Genomic DNA, 18,725 nt, shown 5'->3' with positions numbered 1-18,725 from the left:
CATTTATCTAAATTGATATAGATCCAGTGAAATCAATGGACCCAAAGAGATTTCTACAAGTTGAAAATCTGACTAATGATCACATAAGAACTTGTTTGTGAATAGATAATAGATTGTTGTAAATGCTGGTAATTTTTTTCACATGCATAAAAGAATTAGCAAAATTTGAAACTTTAATTCAATCAGCAACTACACTTATTTTTGTGTAGCAACATATGTGTATGTATGTGTACAAATGTGAACAGACATGCACATATAGTATTATATTTAAATAATTATGGCTGCTGTGGCAATTAGACATTTGTGTCTAATTTGGTGGAAGTTTACCTCACATTTCTCCAAAAAAATCTCCAAATAAGCAAAGAAGTTACCGAACAATAAAAAACACTAGTTTTGCATTGGAGGCAGCAGAAATTTCAGCCAAAATAGAGACTCTTCCAAAAATAAAATGAAAAAACTAAAACAGCAATTTATAAAAAGATGTCTTGTTGACCATAACAACAGGACTGACATAGCAAGTCACCAGTAATAAACCCTCAGGACATTAGGAGTTCATTTAGACAAACTTAAGCAAGAATACTAATAATAACTGAATTATCCTCATGGTAAAGAGTATATCCTGAAACCTGGTTAACAATTAATTGCCCATCAGATGAGGAATCCTCAATGGAGAAAAGTTTCATTCTAAGTACGTTAATAAACTCACAATAGCTGATTTATTTTTTTTCACTATAAAAACTTAGGAAACACCATATTCCATCTCACCAATAATCCTATTTCAGCTAATAGAAAGGTCTGATGAAGAAAACTCTTACAGATTCTACTGTCTAAAGATAAAGAGCTAGATTTTGGTATGTTTTTTGCTAGCAAAAGCCTTTCTCTTCACTCAATTAAATTAGCTCTCTATGAAAGAGACAGACTCTTGAGATAAGCTTCAATTAGGAGCGGGCATTGAATTGGTTAGCATAGCACTTAGACATATGCATCAGGTTAGCATGTTTCCTGAATAGGCTTGCCTGCTGTATTGCCTTGTTACAGAATGCAAACAGAATTTGGCACTAAAATTATACAATCTTTGCCTAAAGTAATCATAAGTGTTTATCTACCTCCTTGTGGTAGAGAAAAGGATCATGTCCACCTACAACAGTTTTCAAATGTCTCAGACTAGCAAAATATGATGAAGACTCAATAATAAAATAATATGTATCACCTACAACTATATTTTAAACATGGGATTCTACAGGCCAAAAATATTAATGGGACTGTCTATGGCTCTGGGTTTTGCTACAGGAACTTTTTAAAAAGTATTCAGATTCAGGCTTAGGCAAATAAATTTTATATTAACACCTGCATTATTCAGAAACATTATAAATAATCAAACACCAATTTATCCTTGTTTAAATAAAATGATAATGCTTTTCACTGGGGTGCAGCATTCCCTGTAAAGTTAACCTAAGTCACATAAAATAAGTAAGATACCCCTTCTCTATGGAGTATTCTGTTCACAATTGCCTACCCTCTCAAATGCACACTTAGAATGACCAAAAATGGCCTGCCAGAGGGCACAAGGAAAGAACTACCCAAGAATAAACCAATTTTATTTTGTATGGACAATAAAAGGATATCAGCAATATTTGGAAAGAGAGAAAGAACAGAAAGAAAGCAGCATGCCCATATAAATGTGATAATGCTGTATATCATTTTATATATTAAAACATATTATCAATAATACATTTTATTTATATATTAATATATTGCATTATATCCAATATTATATATTAATATATTGTTTGTATGTATATTGTTGTAGATATATAAACATAAGGCAATCTGAAACAGATTTAATCAGCCAATGCATATAAATGTGATATAGAAAGCCAGATTGCAAGAAGACAGTTCAAGGCTGGTGTGGGTATAATTTGGATATAAAGTCAGTGCAACATCATTACATACAGACATCAGTGCACACACACACACGTACTAATCTCAGATGTAGAGAAGATTTTCTAGAAAGAGTGGTAAAATGCCTTATATTCTACCATTAATAACCAGGGTCCAGACCCTCAGTGATATAAATCAAGTTAACTCTAGGGACTTTCCATTACCTCTGCCAATTTATATCAGCGCAGATCTTGACCCCAGTGATGAAATAGTATGTGAAGCAGCCCAGAACAACTGAAGCAAACTGCACTACAACTCCAAACCCTTTTTAACATGGGATCTTCCCTTCCTAAGCCAAAGGGTACAAGGAAAGACAGCGCATGCCACTCTACTCTCAAAGGGGTACCCCTAAACTAGTGTCACTCCCAATGGCCAGCACCAGGCAGGCAGAATAATAAAAATCTATTCTTGAAAAAAAATGTTTTTATTATAAATTAGATTAATTTGATTTTATTTTACTATAATAAAGTTATCTTTTCAAAGTAAAATCTGAATTTAATATAAAATATGGTAACATCTGCATTTATTATAATCCCTTAAAAGCATTTAAATAAAATTATATATGCTCAATCCTTGCACCTTTATCAAAAATGCAGTTACAGGCTACATGTTTCTCAATACTACAAAAGAACCAGAGAAAATACCACTTTGTTTCTGAAGTCAAGCTCTATAAATATAGCACAATAGGCCATGTATGCTATTAAAGGGGACCAAGAGCTGTGCACTGAGTGCAAGAGTCAGAGAATCATCACAGCTATTGGGACCTGACCTCCAGGAAGCCATTCAGGCAATGGCCTCTATGTATTTCATCAGGATCTAATTACTAGCAAGGAGCTAATTATCTAGCAAATAATGCATTAATCACTATTTTCTAACACCTACAAGTAATAAGAATCTGAAAATATTAAGTTATGCACTTATTTAAACTGAGGTTCTCCATGTGGTGGTTTAAATAGCCCAGATTTAAATTAATCTACCTGGCAGGTAACTACGGGAACTGGAGAGGAGGCAGACTGGAAGCTAGAAGGATCCAGGAGTTGTAAAAACACTCTACTATATATGACAAGGAAAAGTTAGAGAGAGGTATAAGAGATGCAATTAAAATAACATGAGATAAAGAAACAGATCCCCCAGTAACTCCATTTACCTAAGGGCTTCATTCTACACTGCATCCATACTGGATCTTAATTCCCCACATCACACCCCTGCTAATATACAGCCCAGGTGCCTGTCTGTGAGTATACAGCATATCCTCAGAGCCCTATTCATGTCTCCAGAAGGAATTAAGCACCTTCTGGTAGGGAAGCATAAGTCACTACCTCATTGGAGATTAGGTAAGAGCCACGAGTATTATTAATTATAGTAATAATATATATGACAACCTAAAGGCTCCGAACAAGACTGTGAATCCAGTGTGCACTGCACACGCACTTACAGCATTCAGTCTCTGTCCCAAACAGCCTTTAGTCTAAACACTGATTTAGCACAAAAGAACAAGCCAAGTTCCTATTCTGCCTCTTAAAATATCTAAGTTTTTGCCACCACTAGCCCCAAAAGGATGTACCTCACACCTTAGGAATGTGATGCTATTTCCCCAGAAAGACGCATACATTTCCCATTCTCTCATTGGGAAGCAGTGTGCCCGCAGAGACAGTTTTTGTTCTACTCTGTCAAGATCCATTACTCTCACTCAGGCAATGAGCAACCTTATTAGACTTCAGGAGAGGTGGGTAAGTCTCCCATTCTCTCAATAGACTGTCTTCGCTCATGCCCTTCAGTCTTATCGGGGATCTAGCTTTCCCAACATGCCCTCATAGCCGGAATGACTCTTGCATCCCTCCTGGCCCAGCTTCAACAAGAGAGATGGGTGAGACCCTTAGCTCTGCACATTCTGTAAATAAGCGTATGGATATGCAATATTTGAGTAAACTGATTAACTATTAAAGTGAGTCTCAACCAGGGTACTGGAGCATCCTAGGGAGCAATACCGTAGCAAGGAAGTTTGACACCCAGGCAAGCTCGCAGCGGCAGCCCGTTCTTACCCCACACACAGAACCAGGGGGCACATGCCCCCCCCCCCCCCAATACTTGCCTGGGATTGCACTTAGTGGCAGGAGCCAACCTAACCCCGGCCCTGTCCCAGCCCCCCCGCCCCCCCCCCCGACGAGCCACTCGCAGCTCCATCCCGCACTCTGTCTCAGCTGGGCAGCGCCTGTTGGGGCCCCTTTGCTTCAGCACCCGGGGCAGTCACCCTGATCACCCCCTCCCTCCCCCCGCCTCTTCCTATGGTACTGCTAGGGAACCATCAGATCTTTTGAAGGGTGCAATGAGGTGTGAGGAGATAAGTTAGGTGTAAAAGGACAAGCCCTATCATAAGCTAAGTAGATAAACGCAGGCTTGTCCCTGCCTGAATGATCCCCCACCCCCACTGCCCAGCCCCTTTGCAAGGGGACAATCACTATTATATATAAATTAGTTTTTGAAATGGGGTGCTACTCAATTCACAAAAGTTATGCAGCGGTGCCTCGAGTCCAAAAAGGTAGAGAACAACTGCACTGCTGTCTTTTAGAAAACAGATACAATTAAAGTAACGAGCAAAAAATAAAAACTGTGTAGAGCACATCCTGGGCCTTATCCTTAGACACATAAGTGTAAGCCTACTCCACCTTGCTCAAGTTCCTAAAAAACAAACAGTTAACAGAAAACATGGACGGGTTCTTTTTCTTACTGCTTTACATGCTGCCTTCATATTGAAGCTAAGCTCCGTTAGTAGGTGCACAACATTATTACATCTACTTAGGAAACTAACAGGTGGCGGAACAGGCTCTGCCCATAGCAGTCTACATCACACCAGACTGGATTAAAAACAGAACAAACCTAAAGAAAAAAAAGAACCCCAAAACCCAAGACAAGCAGCCACACTAACATGTGCTTCCTTCTCCTGCTCTGTCTTCCCCAGCTTTGCTAGATTCCTAAGGTTTAAGTAGAGGCTGGAAATGCTATCTGGAGAACTAAAGCTCCGGTTGTTTTAGACACTTGCCAGATTTAAACACTAGAGACCAGATCCTATTCCACCTATTACACATTAGTTTGATCTCATTCTACGCTGTTCCAATTCCCTGAATAACAGCTAATACAAAACATGGATGGACAGCCTCCTGCTTTTCTTGACTTGGTCATAAGGCTAAGATGATGGCATGTTACAAAAGTAAATGTGTTAACATTTAATTTAGAAATGAGCAGGGTGAAATAAGATCACACATTAGGTACCTAATAGATAGAATAGGATCTAGCATATTGACCTAAATTATTTAATAAAAATCCATTAAACAAGTGCATAAATGTAATATAAATATTTGATTTGATATCTGTTGAATGATTTGCTTGATCTGATGCTGTCTCTTATTTATTTTCGCTGTATATTGATAATATTCTATAATCCAAAAATCCACTTGACAAGAACATATCCCCCAAAGGTTTGGAGTTAATGGAGCATGTAGCTGGGGTATTTGTCTCATACATTTTTAAATATTATTTGCCTAAAAGAAGATAAAAAAATATTAGAATATTTGGATTTCAGCTGCAAAAGGAGGAAATGAGTAACTTACACCAAGGAGTGCAACTTCAGTATACAAAAGATAGTGTTTTGAATAATGGCTTTTCAGATGGATGTCTGGTTGGAGGCATTTTACCATCTACTGTATATATCTATATGCAGGATGGATATATGAGTATGCTTTGTCCTGTTTTATGAAGATAAGAAATAATGGATGAAATAAAATTATACTTGCTCCATTTTACTTGTTCATCTCCATTAAAATCAGAATGGGTCATTAGGAGGAACAGCAGAAGGTAATCCCGTCCAGACAAAGCTAAAACGTGAATTAAGACGGCAAACACAGCAATAAAGAACGTATCCCGCAATGTGCTGAGTGCATTCAACTTCTACTAAAATCCTTCAAGTATAATTACTTTATAAATATAGGCCTATTTTGACTAGGAAAAAATAATGAAACTTATCTTAGATTACCTGTTTATAATTGTATTGGGTCACAGTCGATTTTGCTATTTGTATATCAGTTTAGGACAGCTGACTTCTTTGCCTGACTAAATATTGTCTGGAATGTCTCATCAGACATTGTCTGATGTCCCATCAGCTGATACTATTTACATACTACTGCACCTAGACCTTTATTATTACCTCTGATAGGCTCCGTTTTCTTAGGCTAAAGTTCTCTCCTGTTTCCAAAAGCGTATTCACATTCTGTGTATGCATCACCATGCTGTACAAAAAGTAATTAAAGCAATATTGTGTTTATAATTGTGTTCACCTTTGCTGAAATGAATGGTTTTTAAAATAAAAATGCATCTATGGCTAAAATACTGACAGTTCAGTGAATGAACTTTTATATACAAAATCCATTTGAAATAGCTAAAGATAACAAATAGGTATTCACGTAATGACCCTACAAAGACTTAGGCGAGTGTTTAACTATACATGCAAGTAACTCCGCTGACTTCTAGGGAGCTACCCATTTACATATACTTAAGTAAGGTTTAAGTCATAGTCAAGACCCAAGACCATCAAGTTCATTCTCTCATGAAAAGGACATAATCCCATAATGGAATAAACGTCACACTATTAAACAAATATGCTGACTGATGATACTTTGGATTTTAGCCAAAAACATCAATTAATTTATACATCCTTAAATAATTTTCTTAGAAGCTGGAGAAATGTAGCTATGTTAAACTCAAATTTATGGGTCTCCAGGGCTAAATCATATGTTAAAATGATTTGTATTTTTTATTCCCATCCCCAAAGGACCTTTGTCTTACAAAAGACAGCATAATAGTTGGTGAAAATTTGGCATCTCTTGGAAAAAGGGAACACAGAGCGAGTCCTGAATACACAGAAGGATGGGCACGAGTAGAATTGTGAAGAAAATTTACACAGCACCTGTCAGACCTATTCTTGCTCTAATCACGGCTATTTGTTCAACACTTTTGCAAGGATGGCATTTACAGTAAGTTTTAATGACAAAATTAACTATGAAATACTTTTATAGCATAAATGAGCTGAACTGAGCTCCAATACACAATTCAGAATAAAGCTTTTCAATAGAGTAGTAAGTCATGTTAACTACAAGCTACACGATGTGAAATGTTTTAATCAAAGCAGTGCAGCAATGTCAAAGTACTTATGGACACAAATATCCACCCACAAGCTTCCAAAAAAGATGTATGTGTTCTATAAAAATGAGAGTTCCACAGTCTTCCTCCAGAAAACAGGAAACATAAAGGCGGCAGTAAAGAGAAAGATTGAGAGAGAGTGAGAAATAATTAGAGCAAATGGAAATCAGTTATAAAACTTATGCAATAAATAATAACTCTCAAATAGTTTATCCGCTGACAATCAAAGTCCTTCTGGAATAAAGAAATTACAAACTTTAAGGGCTATTATTTTTTTCTGAAAATAAATACAGGGTGTGAATAATATTTTTGAGTTTTTGACAAGCAAACCAATCAGTTCAGTTACTTCTCTGGAGAATCATGCTCTGTTTGCCTCAAATCACTTTCAAGAATGACTGTGTGCATTGGCATAATTATTCATTATGAAAAAAAGCCTATACTATATTATCCTGAAGATATCATCTATTTTATATATACACAAGGCATGTCACTGAGAAAAAATGTTACATAACGCCAATATTAATTAAAACTACTTTCTAGTGAAAGACTGAGAAATCAACAGAAAAAAAGAAAAATTTCAAGTCCAACTGAAGTTAATGGTAATGTTCCCACTGACTTGCATAGGGCTGGTACTTTTTTCCAGGTCTACATTATGACTCACTATAACTCACTACTACTTCAACTATTATGCTGCCATATACTAGATGTTCTAGGGACATGTCTACACTACTTGGCAGGCTAAATTACCATACACTGAATTCTGCGTGGCTGGAGCAACACTGTGATTAATGCCCAAGCTACTTGTTAAACTTAGCTCAGGCACTAGACCAAGGGTGGGCAAAATGTGGCCTGGGGACTGGATGTGGCCCGTCAGGCCATTCTATCTGGCCCGTGGGGCCCCTAAAAAAATTTAGAAAATTAATATTTATCTGCCCTGGGCTGCCTGTCATGAGGCCCTCAATGGCTTGCCAAAACTCAGTAAGCAGCCCTCTGTCCAAAATAATTGCCCACCAGTGCACTGGACTGTGGTTCTGCAGCTTAGATATATCCTCAGCATGATTTGAATCACTCAAGTTTTCCATCAATAAAAACTCCATTGCTTCAATGTGAGTGAGCGTTTACAGCACACTTACTAGGAGATGAATTAAGGTTTAGTTTTTCTCATGCCTTGAGCTCCCCCACTACTAATACAAAGTTAAGCTATTTTCAAAATAGTTTACTCAGTTGAGTCATTTTCAGACTCTTTGAACATACACACTACCTTCTTGGACACAGCTTTATAATATCATAAGAAACCTACAGAGATTATACCATACAATAACCCTGTGCATCTGACACAGATTTCTGACACAGTTCACACTGACCTGATTAACACTATCCCATCAAGAAAAATAACTGCAGCCTGTAGCATGCATGTACCTTGCACTATATTTTGGGAGATTTTCTGGGAGCAGCAGCTGCATAGTACCAGTCTGCAGCAAACTCTGCAAGAGCCCTGTCCAGACTACAAGTATATCAAATAGTCATTCCTAAACCAAATGTAATTAATCACCTATCAACTGCTGCTCCTTAACACAACTCTAAGTGGGTTTTAATGGTACAGATTTCACTGAAATAACAGTAACAGCTTTTAAACCATTACCTTCTTCGTCATGACTGTGGACTTTGTTTAACAGACCTTGTACCGAAACTGAGTACTCACTGGGGACCAGCAAGCCTATAAAATCATATTTTCAGATAGGCCTCTACTGGCAATTTTGGGGAATCTCCCATTTTTGCATTAGCATCAGTGCTGACACCAGTTTGGACTGGCTACCAGTGCTCTAACACCGTATTGCAATAACAAAAACAGGCCCTTATGCCTGTCGATTTTTTTTATTACTACTAAATCTATTTCAAATCCTGTCAGAAATGGAAACAATCTTTGTTACAGATGCACTGGTCCTACTATCACATGCAATGTGCTTCAGGAAAAATAAGATGGCCACGAAGTAAGATGTTAAAATGTGCCTTGTATTGTTCATCAAAGCTCGTCACTTTTAAAATCCTGCAGATAAAAAGGACACATTTCAGACAGATGCAGATTGAAAACTGTCAAACACATGAAACTCTTACCAGGAACGGACTCCAGCAAATGCAAGACACGCACATTATAGCCAATAGCTGAATGATCATTTCAAAATGATGAGATCTGCCTTGTCTTTGTTGACTTTTAAATTTAACTCTTAACAGAGTAACTCCTGTCACCGCATTGCACAAGAATGAAATGGCAAGGGCCAGTAACCCAAGGCAGGAAAAAAGCAAGAGATAAAATCTGTCTTCCCAGTCCTCAATATGTTCTGTTTTATAGAAACACCAGGTCCGTGATGCTTGAATTTGATAGGCTCTCAACCTAAGAATAGGCAGAAAAGCAATAAAAACAGCAAAGAGACATACCACAGTCAACATCATTTTCACATGTTTAGAAGTCATTTTTGTAGAATGAAATATTGGCTTAGTGACGCCAATGCAGCGTTCAACAGCCATCACACTACCCAGGAAGAGAGGGCACAAACCAAAGAATACCATGCATATGCCAAAAACACTGCAAAGAACATTTGACTGATTAAATCGAATCCAGTCTTTATCAGATGCATACACGAACACTGCAATGGTTCCATTGATGAGATGGCCAAAGAGGTCGGTGACAACCAAGCCACTTGCAAAAAGCAAAAAGGATGCTTTTGATTTCTGTCTAAATCTCTGATATGCCTTCATGAGAATCACTATTGCCAGACTGTTCGACAAAATCCCCACTGTCATGAAGATTACGGAAAAAAATACCGAAATCTTTTTCTCTGTGTGGCAGGTGGTATTTTTAAAGATTCCGAATCCAGACGGGACCGGCGGTTTTGAACCGTTCATTGTTGGGAAAGGAGACGCAGAACTCAAACCATTTCAGCAGCCGTGCAGTCAACGCGCATCTGTAACATTCCAAGAAAACACACGCGCGTTACGAAAGGCGGGCTGCTGTCCCACCCGCACCCGGAGCCCAGGCTGTGCTCAACTCCAACAGGTGTGCCAGGTGGCATCCCATCTGAGGGCTCAACAGGCATCTCTGCTTATTGTTATGGTTCAGGGCCAGACTAGAGATGCTGCTAAACGCCCCTGTTCAACTGTGACACGCAAATCACTCGCTTTCCTCCTGCTGGGATCATGTTTCCTGACTCTGACCCTGGACCTCCCAAGCATCCTTCCCCCGGCCACAAACCCGCTGAAAGCTTTCAGACCCCCACGGGGGAAACGGCTCACCAGGCGCCGGGAAGCAGGCGGGTCGGCCGCCTTTCCTCTCCAGCCTGCCCGCTCCCAGCCAGCCCTTCAGCCCGGGCGCCGCGGGACGGCTCCGAGCTCGGAGCCCGCGCGTCTCCCCCGGCCGCTGCGCAGCGAAGGAGACGACGAGACGCCGGCGGGGACGGGGCGGCCGGGCCAGCGGGGAGCGACCCCAGCGCCGGAGGTCCCGCCCCGGGGGCACGCGGCTGCGGGACGGCACCGGCAGCCCCGCACGTCGGGGCCGCCCCGCCCCGCCCCTGCCCCCGCGCGGGGACACGTGCGCCCCCGGCCCGGCCCGGTCCGGCTCAGAAAAGTTTGTCTCCTGCAGCCGCCCTCACCTCGGCCATCGCGGCGGCGGCAGCCGGACGCTCCGCGGCGCTCGCAGCCCGCGCCGCTCCTCCGCCCCGCCGACCCCGAGCCTCGCCGGGGCCCTTCCCTCTGCTCCGCCGCCTCCTCCCCCTCCTCCTCCTCCCTCCGCCGCCACGTCATGCCCGGGCATCCCCCGCGCACCTGCCCCGGCGGAGAGAGGCTGCCGCCCGCCTCGTGCCCAGTGCGGTCTCCGCGGGGCTGAGCCCTGCGCCCGCCCCTCGGGGCTGTGGGGCAGCAAAGCCCCTGCCCAGGCGTCGCCACGCTGGGGCGGGGGCGGGTGGTGTCTCGGCGGCTGGCTCGCCACTGGGTCCTCGAGTCACAGAGGTCGTCGAGGCCAAGCCCCTGCCTGAGGCAGGACCGCCCCCGTCCAAACCGCCCCATACAATCCGGCATCTAAGCCCTACCTAAGACTACTCTCAGCCCCAACACAAGACAGACCAAGGTCCAGGCAAGAGGTGGTCCAGCTGGAACTGAAGAAGGTCCCTGTCTTCTGGTAGCTGGTGGGACTAGCTGTAATGGCTCTTCTTTCCTCAGCCAACCCAGAAATAGTGAGAGCATAGGGTGACACAACTGCCCGGGCGTAAGGACGGACTCCCAAGGATGTCATGCCATACTGTAACTCCGAACCCTAGACACAAGCCTGTTTCACCTGTGGGATTGCCAAAGATATTGGCATGCAGGCTTGGATGGACCCAGGAGTCTTCACCATGATTTATACATTGTATCTAGCTGCTTTTTTACAGAAAAGTAACTTACATGCAGCTAAACAGCAACAGCAGAGAAGGAATTGAGAACCATGAATTTCTTACTTCCAATCATATGGTCATAGCATTGAAGCAGGATGCCTTACACTTTCCGAGTCTCTATTCTGAGCAAGTGTCTGTGTACAAGAAGGTGGCATGAGTGGGTACCTCTGAAATGACTTTGAAACTATCACCTCACTGAAACATATTAGGTAATAAGTCTTCAAAATATCACATGTAAAATTCAATCGAATTTGTGCCGGTAGGAAAGCTGCGGTATTTTTGTTTGTTTTACGTAACGGTCTCAATTTCTAATCCTGCTTTAGGAAAGAATTTACTCTAAGAAAAGAATTCAAAACCATTGCAATATTTCCCTAATTTAATGCTTTGAGTGGCACTACCAGCAAAGCAATTTGATACATTGTCTGATTCATTAGTCATGTCATACAAGTCAGCCAAATCCATTTGCTTCCTAGTCAATCTCTTGAAATAATACCTTGAGTCACACACACGCACCGTTAAAGCACCAAATCCTTATTTTCGTTATGAAAATGTCTTTCAGATTTTGGCATCTTTTTACAAGCCAAGCTAAAATGAACTAAACTGCAACTGCAACAGAAAGAAATTCCTTTTCTGTGATTGGGGCCTATAAATTCCTGGAAATTCTTTTTTAAAGAATAATAAAATATTAAAATGTCATATAACCAATTTCTATTAACTTTAGGGATAATACATTGATTCTGCATTTTTCCCAGCTTTCTTCAAAGTCTTGTGAACTGAAGACTTTAAAATTGTCATTTAAATAAGATCATGCCATTAGTTTCAAGCAGAACTTCCCCTTAAAATTAATAGAAAGTAGTTTTTAAAAGAAAGAATAAAAAACACTGTTTGATCCAGAATCTAGGAAAAAGAGATTAAAAGGTCTTAATTTGTTCAAGCCAGAATTTTGTTAACACTTTTATCATCCAAAGAAAGTTGTTCCATGCAAAATACTATCTCACCAATAAAAGAGAATGAGTAAAGATTCTTAAAGAAACAGAAAAAAGATAGATTTCAGTTATTTCTGGAAAAGGTGGATTTCATATATTGCAAGGTTGCCTCTTGAAACTTTTCTATCCTCAACAGTAAAGTCTACAATATACTTACCTTTATGAAATATCTGAAGGACCATAAGAAAAGTGCTAAGCACTGGTGTTCTCAGTACAGTCAATATTTCTCAGGATCAGGGTGCCATTATGGCTGATAAAGTAACTGTCCTCAAAAGAAAAGAAAAAAAATCCAAGATACAGAAGTTTCAGTGCTCCTGGCAGAAATGTTGTCAAGGGGAAAGAAATGTATAAGCCTGTAGAGCTCATCCAAAAAAAGGCAATATTCAGCCAACAGTACAAAGTGAAATTTCAACTCCTGCAGAAATGGGAACTGAAAAATACCCAAGTAACAATGCAAATATCCAAGTAACTACAGGTGGCTCATTTGGATCAATGGCAGATCCAGAAGGCGTCTTGTCTGCCTCTTCCAGCACTGCCTCCTAACCCTCTCCCTCTTTCTCCCTCCTTTCTGCCTTTTGTATTCACTTTTTTCTTTCTTATACACTACTTCGCAGACGTCCTTTCACAGCATCTGATCAAGTGAGCTTCCACCAACAAAAAGATTGTGTTTTATATTATATAACCTATTTTTGGATAGTCTACGAGGTGCAAGTCTACACTGCCTTCTACTTGGCTTCAGACTAACAAGGCTAACTATGTCTCTCTGCAAATGGATATCATACACCCTCCATATACACCATATTTGATAAAGAATCACATTTGTATGACAGAAAACGGAGTCCTTTGTCCAATGGTTATTGTAACAGGGACTCGGGCAGGAGCTCTGTTACTTAGACAGAGTCGGGCAGGATTGACCCAACGATTAACTCTGTCAGGTGGCGGACAGTACACACCCGGGAAAGGTTCAGGTGATTAGCCCACGAAAACTGGCGGATAAAAGATGGCAGCGGGACGTTGATTTTGCCTTTGGGCACAAGAAGACGAATGAGGAATGACAGAGACTTTAGAGGGGGAAGAAGAAGCCAGACCTGAAATCCAGAAGAACTCCAGGGGTGTGGGACTCCAGGAATGGCAACAGGTCATTTTCAGAGGGAGATTGCCTCTTGGAGAATTTCAGCTGCACTGGTGAGTGCAGGAAGATCCTGCGGCACTGGGAGGTGGATGCCACAAACCGAGAGAGAGAGAGAGAGGGATAGTGCCCCTTGGATAAAGTGCGGGGCAGGGGTAGGACCTAACCTAAAGGCCTGACCCCATTGGGACTTTTAAACCTAAAAACAGAGAGACTGGCTGGGAGAGAGCAGCCAGAGATCACTTCCAAAAAAAGAGAGAGGGAGAGACGCAGAAAGCGCGTACCACTAATGAAGTAACTAGTGGCAGAAATTGTTTGCAAAGTAGCTGCAAAATATCCAGCTCGGAGATTTCTCATTTATAACACTGGCTTCCCTCGTCAATGAAGTAATTGGTAAAATTGCTGTAGCTGTATCACTTTTATTTTGGAAATAAACTAGCATTGTGAGCTTTAACACTGGGGTGACATTTATCTATCCTAAACATCAAAGAACGCTGATCTCTTTTCTTTTCTTCACATCTAAGTCATGGCAGGCAAGTACAGAAGGGAGATGAAGATAAAAGTGCAGAACCCTCTCACAAAGTGGTGCATTGGCTGGGAATAGTTTTCATATACTTCCAGGCAGGATGGAGTCCATGGATACACAAGATCCCACTGACTGGCAGCAGGCTCATAGTATTGCCCTGCGACTCCTACAGGGACAACAAGCCCAGCTGGAAGAGATGGTGCGAATGAAGACTCAAGAGGCAGAAGCAAGGATCCGGCTTTTATCCCATCAACAAGATTTATGCAAGAAAATTGAGGCACAACAGATGTCACTGGGGAGAGAGGGAGACAAAACCTGGTTGCCTCGTATGTCTCCAGATGATGACATGGAAGCATACCTAGAAGCCTTTAGAAGGGTGGCTACAGCCACAAAATGGGACCCAGGAAGCTGGGCAACTCGGATCAGACCTCTTCTTATTGGACCATCACAAGCAGCTTACCATGCCCTCAGCGGGACAGAGGCTAGAGATTAAGCTAGAGATTAGAAGCTAAAGGTGGCAATATTATATTGATTAGAAATTTCCTCTGGGACTTATCGCCAGAAATTTTGGGCTAAGAAGGGCCCTGAAGGGACTCGACCCCATCTACTGGCCCAGATGCTAAGAGATCTGGCAGAAAGATGGTTGCAGCCTGAGACACGTACTCTCTCAGAAATGATAGATGTTATAGTGCTAGAGCAATTCCTTACTGATCTTAGCAGTAGTTCCCAGCAATGGGTACAACACCATCAACCTAAGACTGTAGAAGAAGCTCTACGACTTGCTGAAGTTTATGCTGCAGCAGAAGGAGAGGACAAGGCCCCTAGGAGAGACTACTCAGGAGATCCAACATCTGGAACCCGGCAAGGAACATCTAACCAGTCGCAGCATGGAGAGAATACTCGGAATTTGGGACACGAACTTCGAACCTGGAATTCGAGAGAAGTAACATGCTACAGATGTGGGGAGAAAGGGCACATCTCACAGTTCTGTGCACCAAAAGTCGAGACCAAAACTGCCGGTGATAATACTCAAGATGAAAAAATGCATTGCAGTTTCGGCCAGCATAAGGGGCCAGGCCATCAAAACAAACCAGTGGTTGAAGTAAGAATAGGAGACACTATCATACCTGCAGTGATCAATACTGGTTGTTCCCAGTCAATGATTCGGGCCGATATTTTTCCATGTCATCTAGGGAACCCAGAGAACCCAATGATCATGATCTGTATTCATGGGGCTTCATACGCTTATGAACGCAGGAGGATTCAGCTGACAGTACTCGATCACACAGAAGAAATTGCCATAGGCCTAGCTGAAACACTGCCTTGCCCCGTGCTCTTGGGAGTAGATTGGCTGTATCTAGAGGAAGTTCTTGCACGAGTCATCACCAAGAAAGGGGGTGAGTGGGAAAGGGACCCCAGAACAGCCTGCTTCGGAGAGCCACAGAAGGATGAACAAGATGACCTAGATATAGACCAACTGATAGGTGAAGGGTAGTTTCAAGATGAGCAAAGACAAGAAACCCTATTCCAAAATATTTGGCAGCCTCAACTGGCTAAAGATGAAGAAAAAATAGTGGATCACCAGAAGGCAGGACAGAGTCCATGATATGAAGTAAGAAGGGGCATCCTCTGTCGGGTGGAGAACCACAAAGATGGGGAGGAGAGGAGTCAGATCCTTATTCCTTGCAAATATTGGGAGACTGTACTATGGGTTGCCCACAGGCTTCCCATGGGAGGGCATCTGGGATGAGATAAGATAGAGGCACATCTGAAACGGTGGGTCTTCTGGCCGGCCTGGCCTTTACAAAATGGTTGAACAGTTTTGTGCCAAATGCTCTGAGTGTCAAAATACAGGAGGGATAAAACCTGCGAGGGTACCCCTGATATCCATGCCTCTGGCAGGACGCCCATTCAACCGGATTGCTTTGGATGTGGCAGGGCCATTTCCCCAGAGCAGAACAGGGTATCAATTTATTTTGGTGATCATTGACTATGCTACCCGCTTCCCTGAAGCAGTGCCCCTAAGATCAGTAACACCTACTGCAATAGCAGGGGTCCTCCTGAAGTGGATTGCATGGGTTGGCATTCCCCATGAGATCCTTACTGATCAAGGGAAGAATTTTATGTCTAAAATCCTAAAAGGAGTCTGCCAAGTTTTGAGGATTAAGCAATTACATACCTCTATCTATCACCCTCAGGCAGATGAATTAGAAGAATGATTTAACCAAGGTGGAAGTGCCCAAGGACTGGAAGAAGGCCAATGTGGTGCCTATCTTCAAGAATGGGAGGAAAGTAGATCCGGCAAACTACAGGCCCATCAGCCTGACCTCTATCCCGGGGAAGGTCTTGGAAAAGATTATGAAAGAGGCCATCCTTAACAGACTGACTGACAACAACATCCTGAGAATAGCCAGCACGGGTTTGTTGCAGGTAGGTCTTGCTTGACCAATCTCATTTCCTTTTACGACCAGATGACCTATCACCTAAACAAGGGGGAAGAGATTGATGTCTTATATCTTGACTTTAAAAAAGCCGTCGATCTGGTATCCCATGATCACCTCTTGGCAAAACTGGCTAACAGCAGCCTCGGCCTCACCACAATCCGCTGGCTGGGGAATTGGTTCTGTGGCAGGACCCAAAGTGTGGTGGTTGACGGAAGTCAATTGTCATGGTGCGCTGTGACCAGTGGGGTCCCTCAAGGCTCTGTCCCAGGGCCTATACTATTTAACATCTTCATTAAAGATGTAGACATTGGTGTCAGAAGTGGACTGGCCAAGTTCGCCGATGACACCAAACTCTGGGGTAAAGCATCCACACCTGAGGACAGGAGGGTGATCCAGGCAGATCTTGACAGGCTCAGGAAATTGGTGGACAAGAACCTGATGGTGCTTAACACTGAAAAATGCAAGGTTCTCCACCTTGGGAGGAAAAACCTGCAGCATGCTTAGCAGGCTCAGCAGTGCTACGCTGATTAGTACTACAGACAAAAGGGACTTGGGGGTCATGATTGACCACAAGATGAACATGAGCCTTCAATGCGATGCTGCGGCTAGTAAAGTGAGCAAAACACTGGCTTGCATCCATAGATGCTTCTCAAGCAAATCCCAGGACATCATTCTCCCATTGTACTCGGCCTTGGTGAGGCTGCAGCTGGAGTACTGCGTCCAGTTTCGGGCTCCACAATTCAAAAAGGATGTAGAGAAGCTTGAGAGAGTGCAGAGGAGAGCCACACACATGATCAGAGGTCAGGAAAACAGACCTTATGATAAGAGGCTGAGAGCTATGCGAGCCTTCAGCCTGGAAAAGCTCAGGCTCAGGGGTGATCTGCTGGCCACCTACAAGTTTACTGAGGTGCTCACCAGGACCTGGGGGAATGTTTGTTCACCAGAGCACCCCAAGGGATGACAAGGTCTAACAGTCACAAACTCCTCCATGACTGTTTCAGGCTGGACATAAGGAAGAACTTCTCCACTGTCCGAGCCCCCAAGGTTTGGAATAGAGAACCGCCGGAGGTGGTTCAAGCACCTACTCTGAATGCCTTCAAGAGACATTTGGTTTTTTATCTTGATGGGATCCTATGATCCCTTCTGACTTCTTGCCCCTGGGCAGGGGGCTGGACTCGATGATCATCTGGGGTCCCTTCCAGCCCTAGTGTCTATGAAATGTATGAAATGCATGAAATCTATGAAAACCTTGAAGGGAATGATTCGGGCCTGCATTCAAGGGGATCCCCAGGAATGGGATGACGTGATACCCCTGTTACTCTTCTCCATAAGGGAGGCCCCGCAAGCCTCAACAGGGTATGCCCCATTTGAATTAGTTTATGGTCATAGTCCCCGGGGATTTCTTGATCTTATCTGTGAAGAATGGAAAAGAGAGGGCAATGAGGTTGTTTTACCACAAGTGGCGATTGACTTCCAGGAATGACTTCAAGCTCAAGAGATAGCTCGACGGAAGCTAAGTTAATGCCAGGAGAGACAGAAGCAACATTATGACATCCGGTCCATGGAGAGAGAATTACAAGTGGGAGATTGGGTGTTAGTATTACTTCCTGATAACTCCCACAAGATCTTATCCTGGTGTCAGGGACCCTTTCGCGTGACAAGGAGGATGGGACCAGTCAACTATGAGGTTCTCCGGACCACGCCTACCCAAAGGAAACAGATTTACCACATCAACCTGTTACGGAGGTAGCGACAGCAAGACAGGTTGTTAATGAAGAATGTGAATGAACTTGATGAAGAGGAGGTGACGGTACCTCAGGGTCTAACAAACTCTCCCGGAGAACCAGAAATTGATAACCAATTAAACATCCCGCAACAAGAAGATGTGAAAGCCCTGGAACAAGAATTCCGTGATGTGTTCAGGGAGGTACCAAGTTCAGCTAGAGGCATCCACCACCAAATCTTAACACTGCCGGGACAGGTGATACGTAATCACTGGAGAAGGCTACTTCATCATCTCTGGCCAGCTGTAAAACAAGAGATAGACCAAATGAGGAAACTGGGAATCACTGACGAGTCTAG

At 42.7% G+C, this 18,725-nt stretch overlaps 1 protein-coding gene across 2 annotated transcripts in view; it reads right to left on the bottom strand.

Annotated features, from left to right (window-relative positions):
- The window catches only part of PTGFR (prostaglandin F receptor), a 30,545-nt gene extending 19,669 nt beyond the window's left edge, over positions 1-10,876 (bottom strand). The window contains exons 1-2 of one of the 2 annotated variants that reach the window (XM_019489192.2): positions 10,782-10,876; positions 9,250-10,097 (exon numbers count right to left, since the gene is read on the bottom strand). In XM_019489192.2, the coding sequence (XP_019344737.1) occupies positions 9,250-10,038 (789 nt within the window). In that variant the 5' untranslated portion in view covers positions 10,039-10,097; positions 10,782-10,876. Of the gene's footprint in view, positions 1-9,249; positions 10,098-10,425; positions 10,689-10,781 lie in introns of those variants that run through there. The other variant, XM_019489193.2, reaches the window with a different exon arrangement.
- Between the last annotated feature and the right edge of the window lie 7,849 nt (positions 10,877-18,725).

The sequence above is a fragment of the Alligator mississippiensis genome, chromosome 5 (assembly GCF_030867095.1).
Source record: "Alligator mississippiensis isolate rAllMis1 chromosome 5, rAllMis1, whole genome shotgun sequence".
Lineage (NCBI taxonomy): Eukaryota > Metazoa > Chordata > Crocodylia > Alligatoridae > Alligator > Alligator mississippiensis.
The sequence above is the reverse complement of the archived record's forward strand: the minus strand, read 5'-3'. Positions and strand labels throughout refer to the sequence as shown.